The 12,226-nt window shown below is 34.1% G+C and overlaps 1 protein-coding gene across 2 annotated transcripts in view; it reads left to right on the top strand.

Moving 5' to 3' along the window:
* Positions 1-12,226, top strand: part of GBE1 (1,4-alpha-glucan branching enzyme 1) — a 149,027-nt gene that overhangs the window by 79,338 nt on the left and 57,463 nt on the right. For both annotated transcript variants that reach the window (XM_062597651.1, XM_062597661.1), the window contains exons 8-11: positions 2,722-2,837; positions 3,087-3,214; positions 7,029-7,127; positions 10,078-10,188. In XM_062597651.1, coding sequence (XP_062453635.1) covers positions 2,722-2,837; positions 3,087-3,214; positions 7,029-7,127; positions 10,078-10,188 — 454 coding nt within the window. The remainder of the gene's footprint in view (positions 1-2,721; positions 2,838-3,086; positions 3,215-7,028; positions 7,128-10,077; positions 10,189-12,226) is intronic.

Raw genomic sequence — 12,226 nt, forward strand, 5'->3', positions numbered from 1 at the left:
CTGTCCTGTTTTCATATCTGTTTGTAAAATTACAAAAATCTACTTTTTTAGAAATGTTTGAGTTATTGCTTGTATGGTGGATATATTTCCATTGTGGTACGATTTCGGCCTCTGCTGGGATTCTGCAAGGTTACCTCTTCTTTCTGTCAGCTTCTATTTTTAACACTGCTGCTGCCACAAACAAATTTACTTGGATGAAATTCTGAGTCTTAAGATGATTTGCGTGGTATTCATATTTCAAAAAAAGTTATTCTCGTTGTTGGCTCTTGTTTTGAAGCTGTGTTGTTACCTCTTCAGAAGACGATATGGTTGCTAAGATTTGATATTATTTGTAGAAATTACATTAAAACACTGAATTTTTCAAAGTTTAGATTAGAATCAGAGTTAAAATCTATTATTTTAATGCAGAGGTTTTCTCTTATTCCTGTTCAATTTATTGGAAAACATCTGCCATTCCTACTCAGGTTTTTGATCTAAACAATTCTCTAGCTAAACCTTTTTTCCAAGTTCATATTGTTTATTCTTATCTGTAGCACTTGCCCATGCTGAAGCCATTACAATTTTATTTTCATACTGGTTCTCCATCCTTTTTCAAAGATCTTTTTTTATGACAACCCTTTTGGAAATAATATTTACTACCAATCTTGGGACGACTTTGTGTATTTTGCAGGTGTGCAAATCAGCTTGCCATCGTAAGAACTTTAAGGTTATAAAATTAAGCATTCTATAATGAGGAAAAGTAATTCTTACATCTGGCTTGTGCTTGTGGCAATTAATCTACTTTTCTTTTATATAAAACATCACCTTAATCACATATGAGATTATTTTTATGACAGTTATAGCTACTGCTGACTTTGCTTACAATATAGAGATTACTGCATTTTGGCAGATCTGATCCTGAGTCAGAAAAAGACACAGCAAGCATTCGTTAAAAGTTGTGGTGTAAGTGAGCAACTTGCCAGATCACAGGAATTTTGATAGCTTGCAAGTATTTTTGACATCAGAACATTATCTGTCTTAATGGTTATTCATTGCAAATCATCTCACCTCAGAAATAATTAATATATTAGAGATTCAGTGGACAGGCTACCTAAATATCTCTAGTTTTGTTTATCTCGTCAACTGGATGATTCAGAGGAAAAAAATGACCATATAATGCATACCTAAAAAGGTATATTGAATTGAGCCAATACATTGATAGGCATTTCAGCTTTGAAACTTTTGATTTGGTAATGTTTCTGTCTTTATACGCACAGGTATATATGTGTGCAGTAAATACAAAGGCAAGAAGAAATATTCTAATCCCAGTGAAGTAAATAGAAGTGGACCATTTGGTGAGATCAGGATTTTACCAGCTGTTGTACCTCATAGTTTGTACCCGCTGTTGTACCCGTGCCTTTATTTAGTACCACTCTCTCTAGTTTTAAAGCACCTTTCGTATGAGGAAGTTTCTGGGAGGAAGGATGGTAGGGAGGCTTGTTTTGTCAAAGCTGGGTTTATTCCGTGTATTGTAGTTGCCTTGTCAGTGCATGGTCTCTGAAGGCTGTTAAACAGAGTGAAATGTTCAAAGGGTCTTTTTTGCTATCAAGTGCACAGCTGAATTTTATTAATTTCAGTAATGCTGACCGATACGTTCAGCATACCCCCTGCCCTCGCTTCCCCTCCGAGGGGGCCTGCCCTGCATGCTTCTAACTGAAGTGTCTTTCTCTCTGAGTGCAAAGCTGGTAGCATGTGGGACTGTAGCTGTGCTATGTTGGGAAATTGATTTAAGTCCAGAAATTGGTGAGAATTGAAGACATGTGGGCAAGAAAGAAAAGTTTGAAAAACATGTGCAAAGTTGCTTCAGGCACGGGAGCTGCTTGGAGCCTTCCCTCGCAGAGAAAAAGGTGCACCTGGAGCAGCCAGTGCTGAGGACTCCAGAGAAAGAGGGTCATATAGCACAAGGGGTGAATGATAGGAGCAAGATCTGAAGCTCCTGAGACAGGTTCGAGCGAGGAGAGGTTTTGGAGTTCAGGAAATCTTTGTTTATTTCTTGGATATGAATCTTGTTCACAAATGCCTGTATGTGCTCACTTGCTTTGGAAACACTTGTACAGTTGTGATTTCATACCTACTCTTTGTGTATTTGTTATACTCTATTAGCATTGTTCTTGATTGCAAAAAATACCTCTTAGTTGGTTAGCTCTTTAAATGAGTTCTGTAATACAGTGAGTGATGTGGTGCTAGGTATCTACTGGTGACATTTCATTTTTAAATAAATAAAGAAAAGCTTTTAATCTTTTATTAAGTCTAGAAAATGCTATAAATACACAAAATACTAGTGACTAACTCTTACCTGTTAATATTTTTCTTTTATTTCTGTAAGAACTGTTCCCACAGAATGTTGTCATGTTTAGAGAGGCAAATTTAATGTGACAAATTTTGTCATTGTTAAAACATCAGCGTGGATGTCTGTATAGATAATTGATAACATTTTTTCCAAAATAACATCTTGTATGTTAAAATTAAATGCAGTAAAGGTCAGAGATTCAAGGAAGGCTTAAAGTTTTTAAGAAAGTGCCAGAAAAAAATGGGAGGGGGGAAGACTATCATTAAATCATTAAAATGGTAAAATGTCTAGTATACTAAACCAGTGTGTATGCAAGTGAGGAACACATTGTATAAGGAAAGCTAGTTGATGCCAGGGTTTCTGAAGCTTACAAATTGTTCACATTATTTCAGTTGGGAAGTTCTGAGATTCCTTCTGTCTAATTTGAGAATGTGGATAGAAGACTATGGCTTTGATGGCTTCCGTTTTGATGGTGTTACATCTATGCTGTATCATAATCATGGGATAGGTGAGTAATTCAAGCAAGTTAAATTAAGCAGTTCTGTTGGAGCTCTACTGCTGTGGAAGTGGTAATACAAAAATTAACTGAATGCTTCAAGAATTTGTGAGATTTACTAATACTTTGTTGTACTGCTATGTGGATAGATTAGAAATTAGGAGTAAAAACATTGAGTGCTTATAAAATTGCATGATTACAAAATATCCTTGTTTGAAAATAAGAAAGTTACCTTGTCCTTTAAATTTTTTGTCTTATTAGGCACAAGATTCAGTGGTGATTACAATGAATATTTTGGCCTACATGTGGATGAAGATGCTTTGTGTTATCTGATGCTGGCCAACTATATGATTAACTTATTGCATCCAGAATGCATAACCATAGCAGAGGTAAAATCAGAGCTTACCATACTCAATGACATTAATATTGATTAGTTTTCTCTGGGATGCATATTTCCTGATAATTATTAGTCACATTTCAGGTTCTCAAGGAGTGACATGAGCTAATAAATTTTAATTAATGGACAGTTTTTGCCTCTGGGCAAAACTTGGTGGGGGATGGAAAACAATTGGAATATGCAGTTTGGCGATTTTCTTTGAGCTAATGGATCGTTAAATATTCTTTTCTTCCCCTCCACCCCCTCCTTTGAATGTATAATAAAGTTTGGTTTTTATTAGTTCATTGCTGTTGCATGATAGCTATTTGTCACTAGCGATTCATGGTACTAAAAATTAAAGAGTGCCTGTACTGTTTTGCATATTTTGAATTATATTGGCAAATTGACAATTCCCCTTTATAATAAATGTGATAAATTAATAAATGTTGAATGTGTATGCTGATTTGTTTTTAGTATTAAATTTCCTCATGTTTCTAAGGAAGTAAATAGGCTATATTATTGAAGTACCTTGAGATAATTAAACTGTTTTTTTTCTCTGAAAAACATTATTGGTGTGCAGAATTACTTGTAGTATAAAAGTCTAAAGCATTAAAGTTCTATTAATAAGTATCTTTTTCTTTTTTTTGAAAAAAAAACCTGATCTGTGTTTTCTCTTATTTAAAAGAGAATAAGTAAACCTTGAGGATTTCTTTGTCGCATTGAATTTTTTTTTTTTTTTTTAAGAAAAATAAAGTTGCATCTATCTGATATCATTAGGGAGTATACAGTCTTTTAATAAAGCTCTTTGTATTATTTAAGAGTTCCACTTTCATCTTCAGAAAACAAAATAATGCTAACTTAATTTGATATGTACAGCAAAATTATACACAAACACTACTAAAAGTTTAATGACAAGGTATTAAAAGTAGCAGCTGGTAAGCAATTACTGATAAATAAATTTGAGATAGTTTTGTTGATCTGTAGGCTTATTTCAAGTGAAACATGTTCATTATCTAGGGAATATTAGATTATATGTCTTCCTGCTTTTTTGAGTTCAGTCTGCTCATATTACCTGCCCTAAAATTCTTTTTAAGATATATCTTCAATTTTTCTTACTTAAGTTGAAAAATACATCTGTTTCAATATGTGATTTTTTTTTATTATGGGGAGTCTGTCTACAAAATAGAGAATTGGTCAACATGCTTTGTGGTACAATCAACATGCTTTGTGGTAGAAAGAGAATTTCAAAGAAAAACTGTTGCTATAATTGGAAAGGATAAATGGCTATGATAATTTCTGATTGCCTGTAATGGAGTGAGTGCCATAGGAGGAAAAATGTTTTTGTCTAGCTGTAATTATAATATATTCTTTTAATTACTGATTGATAATTTTTTGCAGATTTTCAATATTTTATATATTTACTGCTTTAGTAATTTCCAAAGTCTTTAGATATTAGCAACTTTATGCTTATTTTTCAGTTGACCTTTCAAATAAAACTGTGATTAAAATTTGGTATAATTAGAACAAATTTTAATAAGTAAATTACATTATGCCTGAAGGTTTTAAAACAAAAAGGCAAAAAATACTCTTCTGTTGTCATTTTGTTATTTATGTGCAGCCAATGTTGAAGAGGAACTCAAGTCTCAAGAAAAGCTTGAGCTTTGGATGTTTTCATTTTTGGGGAAAATATATTGAACAAACCGATATTGATTTTTAGTGTTCAGGTAAACTTTAGAAATAGATGGGTATTATTAAATGTTTTACTTCCCAAAAATCTAGCTTTCAAACTTATGGATAAAGTTGATGAAAGCTACTTAAATCTCAAACTCTTTTGGCAATGTAGGTATCATAGCATCATATCAAAAGGCTTTGTTTCATATTTTCTTGTCCTGTATATCTGGGAGGGCATTAGTTCTGCTTTTATTGTTTCTGACTGATTTTAGGAGGGCTATTGAACTTTTCATGATACATAAATGTTTTAAAAGAAATTTAACCTCATTAAACTTCTAGGTCTATTACACAAGGAATCTCTAGTTGTCTTCACCTTGGTAAGAGGGTGCCTGTATGACGTGACCTAATATTGTGGAAAATCCTGTGTTAATGCAGAAATTCCTATGACAGCTGATTTTGCATCTTTAAGACTTTTGTACTTTCTTTCAGAATGAATACTCCTCTATTTTGGTATTAATTTTCTTAAGTATCTTGAAAAGGTAAAACTGTGTGGAAAATGCATAAGTACAGATAGATACCTCAAAAGAAATCATAAGTGCATTTATGTTGGCAGGGAGCTTGGATCATCTTAGTCCAACCTCTTGCTCAAAGCAAGGTCAACACTGAAATCACACCAGGTTACTTAGGGCTTTGTCTAGTTAGTCTTAAACTTCCAAGTGCGGATATTCTACAGCCTCTCTGGACAACCTGCTCCAGTACTTAGTTAATGTGATAGTGATTTACCCCCACCACTGCTCCCACCCTCCCTTTATATCTTCTTCTCTTTATCAATTTATGAATATTACCTCTTGTTCTCCTTAGTTACCTCCTCTTAAGTATTGGTTGCTGTCAGGTGTCCCGCACACTGAGGCTATCTCTTCCCTAGGCTGAACAGGTCCCAGTCCATAGTCCAGATGCAGGAATTGTTAATGTCCTCGTTGAACTTGACGAGGTTTCCACTGGTGTGTTCCTCTACCAGTCAAGGTCCCCTTGCATGGCAGTCCTGCACTCAAGTGTGTGGAGTACACCCCAGTATGTCATTCAAAAACTTGATGAGGGGGCATTCTGCTTCCTCCCCTAAGTCAACGTAGGGTATGTGTGTAATACATAATTTTAAGTGAAAAGGTTTTTTCACTATGAAGAGTACTTGCAAAGTCCAATCGTTTAGTTGTTAACATGCACTTTGCATGGAACAAATGTTTTTTTTCCAAGCTTTGTGCTTGGGGACCTGTTGAATCTAGACCTAGTCAAGTGCAGCAGTTGGATTGAAAACTGGATTGAATCCAGCACTCTGGAATTAATTTTCTAACTAAGCCTTAATTTTAGTCAAAATTTAATTCCAGTAGTTTTATTGTGTAGACATAAAAGTGTACTTTAATCCATAAACGCTGTGGTAGAATAACTTCTGCTTCATATAATAAAATTGAATACTGGTAGATATTTTGCAGGTATGTGGAGATTTTTTTTTTCTACATAGATAAATCAAATTTAGAAGAAAGAATACCATGTGACATAAGTGTCTAATTGTATGGTAAATTGAACATTTATTTTAAGAACTTTGAATTAGGACTACATCAATGTGAAAGCAAAATTTATGCAGTAAGGGCATCTCACTTTCCAGGGCTAGCTGAATCAATAGCTTCCTTATTAGGCATTTAGAAAAGAGTAAAGCCTGTATTTTTCTTCCTAACTGGACTTTATTCAACCTTTTATGCTGTTCGTCATGTAGAATATCAATAAGCAAAATGAAGCTTTAATTTGTCTTTTTGACTACCTTCTATTGATTACTTGGAGCTCGAGAGATCTAGTTATTTCAAATTCTGCCTCTACTGACAGTCACTGAGGTCTCTTTCCCCTCAAATGTCTATTCTAATAATGCCTTACAGTAGAATATTTGGTGAGAAAAGTAGCTATACTTCCTTATAACTTTTTCATTCAAATAGCAAGTGTGAATGTAAAAAGGAGTGTATCAAACATCTGGTGATTTTGTTACTACATGCCATGTCAATGTAGTAAGTTGTTTAGAGACTATTTATATAGAAGTACTACTGCATGGTGGAAAATCTGAACTAATAATTGCAATAACAACCTCTTATGTTGTGTTTTATTTATTTAAGGATGTTTCTGGAATGCCAGCTCTTTGTCGCCCTATTACAGAGGGAGGAGGGGGATTTAATTATCGACTGGCCATGGCTATTCCAGATAAGTGGATACAGGTGAGAAAGTAGATTTTTAAATATGTTGTACTCTTTAAAGTAGTGTGTTTCTGTGTCTGCACCTGCAAAAATAGTTTTCTGAATTTTACAGGCAAATTTTACCCTCTCTTATCTGTTAACTTAAGATACTATCAAAATAAACACTAATAAGCTTAAGCACAGATGTTAGTGGCTTAAACGAGAGCTGTAGCATGTCCTGAGGCTGCTTCTATTCTGAAGATGAGTATGAGTAGAAGCTATTCATTGTATTCTTGTTGATTTTTGTTTTTTTTCATGTGCTAGTTGTAGACTGGTCAATTTGTTTGAAATAACCTGTATCTAACAGTTGTAGATTATGTAGTCATGCAAAATGTAAACAGATAAATAAATCATATGCACATAAATATTCTTTTTTTAAAGAAGCTTAGTATAGTAAGCCCTCCTTGAACTGGGCATAGCAGTTGAGCATAATAGTAAAAGTTTAACCTGAGTAAGTAAATAATACTAACACCAGTGCTCAGTGCAGTTGAGTTTATAAAAAGAATAATAAAAATCTGTAAATTCTCTATAAGAGCAATAATGTACTAATAAACACTGACTATGAGAAGAATTTAAATCACTTTTTCCGTAATACAGAGAATCACAAGAAAAGGAAGAAAATTTGAGCTTTCACTGATGTTTTAGGGAATGTCTTTCAGGTAGACATAAGATTGCATCCAAATCCCCAGGGCTATCATAATAATCTGAAAACAATAAGTATTTTTGAGAGCATTAATGGCCTCATTAAGGGTAGTGAGTAGCTTAAAGAAAAGAAAGATGTGAATTAGTTTATCCTTAGCATCATAACTTTTGTAAGTAAGAGATGAGGGGCAGAACAATGAAAAACAGTTTGAAACCTCTTCTTTTCAGACAAAAAGCAAACTTGACAGCTTTTCCCTGCCTCCGTCCCCTGTTCCTATATTCAGCTTCCTTAGCACATTTTATGGTAGGCAGAGATGAATGACTTTCTAGATAGGTAAAATGGAAGTGGCTGATTTTATATTGCAAATGAAAATACACACTGTAGGAATTTTAAAAGGAAGAAAGATTATTTATCTTAGCCATCTCTAATAGAACCAGCATATTTTTATTTGCAATACACTGAATTGAAACAAATGTCTATCGTGTGTGTGATTTGTGTGTTGTGGGTTCTTTTTGGTTGTTGTCTTTTGTTTTTAACTGGGGGGAGGGGAAGCTTCTAACATATATGGTTACTATTGAGCCTAGCCTATCTCCTTCAGTGTCGTGCATTTCTTCAAAGTAATGTTTAGAATGCATGTTTTGGAGGCTGGGGAGTGGTGACAGTATGTACTTTAACATTCCGTGGTGGATAAATATTATCAGAAGGTGTTTGTGTGCTGAAGGGTATTCAGCTCTTAGAGCTTAGGCTTTTCCCCAGTAGACTCTGGCTAGTTAGAAATGTGTTGATTGTACAACAGAGTGAGTCAGGCAGAATGCTCCTAAGGAAACTGGGAATGAGCACCCACGGCTGAAGACCCTGAGTTAGAGAAAAGGATGATGCTCAGAGTTTGCTACTACACTTTTTGAGACAAGAAGGAATGAAACTAAACTTAAGTTCAGAAGCATGGTCTACTAGCCACTGTAAAACTGCAGTTACAGATGGCTTGCTGACTTCTCTCTCCAGCTCTTAAGTAGGTACCTATTATATGCTAAGGTTTTCAAAGCAACTTACTAAAACAGCATCTTTTAACCTGAAAAATCTCTAGAGTTCCATGAACTAATTCTAAGGAATTTGAATTTAAAAAAAACAAACAAAACTAAGACAAACTGATTATCCTGACAGTAGCTGTAGTAGTTCAGATTAAATATCTATCTAGTTTGTAATAATATGATGCTGCATAGCGAACAGAATGTTTTTAGTGTCTGCACATTTAAAATAATAAGACAGATTTTCTGACTCTTAAGAGGTATGTGACCAGTTACAACTAGAAATTTAAATTATACACTATCATATCAGAAGTCCTGATGTTTCTCTATCTGCTTTTAATCACTTTTTATATTTATACATATTTTGTGTGTGTGTGTGTGTGTATATATATATATATATATATATGTGTGTGTGTGTATATGTATATATATACACACACACACACACACACACATATACATATATACAGTTTATGGGAGCCTATAAAGTACTGTAGGAAAAAGAAAGAACCAACTGAAATTACACTAGATTAGAAGAGATATGTGAGGCAGAAAATCTTTTTTGATGTCATTTTATATAAATGGCTAAAGCTTAAGAGCTAGCCTAGCAAAACTACAGAATGTGATTTGGATTCCAAAGCTGCGGGTTGAAATTATGGTTTGGAAATTACTTTGATCTCGCAGATCAGGGAGTATGAAAGTCCCTGCACTTAGTGGGTTTTAGTGGATTCTTACTTTTTAACGTACTTTATGGCAACAGTATAGTTCTATCTTACTGTGACCGTTCTCTGTCAAACAGTCCAATGCTTCAACTATCATTGATCCAAATTGTCGAGGAAGCTGCGCCATTTTGTGATTACTTGAAATGCAGGTCTTCTTTCATTACCAGTATATGCTTGTGCACATTTTTTTTTCCCCCATTTCAGATTCAAGTGCTTTCTTGCAGCTTCACATCAACCCTATGGTCCGCTTTATCAGAGGATTGGTATGGTAGATGTCTTATTGTCTGTGGTTAACCATGGAAGTACAGGAAAAATAAATAAATTTCAAGTAATTGTATTTAATGCAGTGGAATTCCAAAGCAAGAAATCCATTAGAGTGATCACAGAAAGTTCATCACTTCAAAACTTTGAGTTAGAAGAAACTAAATTAATAAGAAATGTTTGCAAATTACTAGGGATTTTTTCCCCCAAAGTAATGAGGAAAAGTAGTAATGTGCTTTTGGTTAAAACAGAAGTAATTTTTGAATGACCTCTTTATATAGATAATCAAGGAGCTGAAGGATGAAGAATGGAATATGGGCAATATTGTCTATACATTAACAAACAGGCGGTATGAAGAAAAATATATTGCATATGCAGAGAGCCATGACCAGGTATTGTATCTATTTGGTTGTTGACGTATAAGCAAGTAACAGGTGAATTTAGAGATTTAGTGGGCTTTTCACTAAAACAATGTTCATATGATTGTTCTGTTCCCTTCAAGAAATGAAAGATTTGCAAACCTATTTTTAGATGTAAATGAAGTATTCTTTAACAATTCAATTCAATGTGAAAAAGTTTGACCAGAAATTAAACACAGCAATTGTACTGACTACTAAACAATCAGAAAAGAAAAAAAATAAAGAAAGAAAAAACAAGGATGAGTTTGGATAGCAGTCATCTCCCTTAATTTTTCTAGTGATTGTTTCTGAAGAATTGTTGAGCACAGTAAATTTTGTTACTTTTCACTTTACTGGCAAAAGAGGGAAAAACATAACAAAAACCATAACTATTTATTATAATGTTAGCTGAAAGCTTTAAAGAAAAAACAAAACCTTTTTTCTAGTGCAAGATTTAAGTAACCAACCTACAGCTCTTTCCTTTACATAATAGAGGTTGACTTCCCATTTCCTATGCCTTTTATAATAAAAGTCAACAAAAGTGTTCAAAACAAGGTCTGCATTATGCTTTTAAAAGAGAACTCTGAGTTTACCAGATTCCTTTTTAGTAGCTGTTTATGTTTTTTTCCTCTGAGTCAGGGACATAATGTTCATTTCAAGGGCAAGAGCAGAATTCCAATCCTGGTAAAAACTGTTAGGTGCTACTAGGCAATGTGTATTCTGTGATTGTTTTTTATGGAAGGGTCCTTGCCAGTCTCATAATGAAGCATGACATATGCCATTATTTTTCTTGTTGTTAAACTTCATACTAGATTTTATCAATTATGTTTTCGATACCACACTATTTTGTTTGTTTTTGGAACTGCATACTTGAGTGGAAGTTGTATATATTTCTTAATTTACAAGAAAAAAAGCTGGCTGTGAGGGTTACAGAAGGACATCAGAATGATATGTGAAAAGTAGGATAGATGCATTGAATTTCATCTACTCCTGTTTTGTTTAAATATTGTCAGTGTGGGGCACATGAGGCACTGGAACAATCCCAACTCCTCATACACAATAATGGGCAATAAACTAACTATTACCAATCAGAACACAGGACCTCACGGTTATAAAACGTGTGAAAGTATCAACTCAATGCTAATAGCTATCAAAAACTGAATATAGTGCTTTGAATTGATATGAAAGAAATGGAGAGCAAAAAGTAAAACGAGTATGCTACTGTAGTATTTCATATTCACTTGCGTCTTGAATGTTGGATAAGATTTAGTCTTCTATCTCAGAAGAAATATAATATGACTGGAAAAAATGTTGAGTGTGTTGATGATAGGAATAACAGAAGATATAGAGCAGCTTTCATGAGAAGAGAACTAAATAGCTGAAGAGTCTTCACTGTAGAAAAGAGATCATTGGGCAAGAGGGGAGTGACAGCAGTTTAAAATCGTGGCTGATATGGAGAAAGTAAATAGGGAACATTTGCCCTCTCTTCTAATGGGAAGATTAGGGGACATTAAATGAAACATGGAGGCCAGATTCTGAGTAAAGAGGTGTTCCTCCCCCATTCCAAAATTTTGGAACTCCTTGTCATACAATGATGTATTTGTTAACAGTTTATATGAATTCAGAAAGGATTTAACATATTTTGCTGAAGACTCTAAAATACTACTGTGCTGCCTATGTCTCTAAGTACCTGAGTGTGATTGTCAGGAAAAAATTTTAAGAAAATATTGCTAGGTGATTGTGTAACAGGCAAACATGCTTTATTTTGGGCATCTGCTATTGGCCTGGTTTTGGAGCCAGTATGATGAGCCAGATGGACAGGTGGTCTGATCTCGTATAGTTGAATTTATTAAATATATGTTGCCTTAGTTGCAAAGGAAGTTTCAAGAGCTATTTTTTAAGCTAATAAATTATCTGTTTATGCCATTACATTATGAGTCTGAAAACTAAAGAAAATTAGCTCTTTTCAGCTAGACTTTGTAACTCCTCTTTCCCTCTGGAAACTAGTGAGTTTTCGTAGTAAAGTGAGAAT

Source organism: Rhea pennata, chromosome 1, assembly GCF_028389875.1.
Source record: "Rhea pennata isolate bPtePen1 chromosome 1, bPtePen1.pri, whole genome shotgun sequence".
NCBI lineage: Eukaryota > Metazoa > Chordata > Aves > Rheiformes > Rheidae > Rhea > Rhea pennata.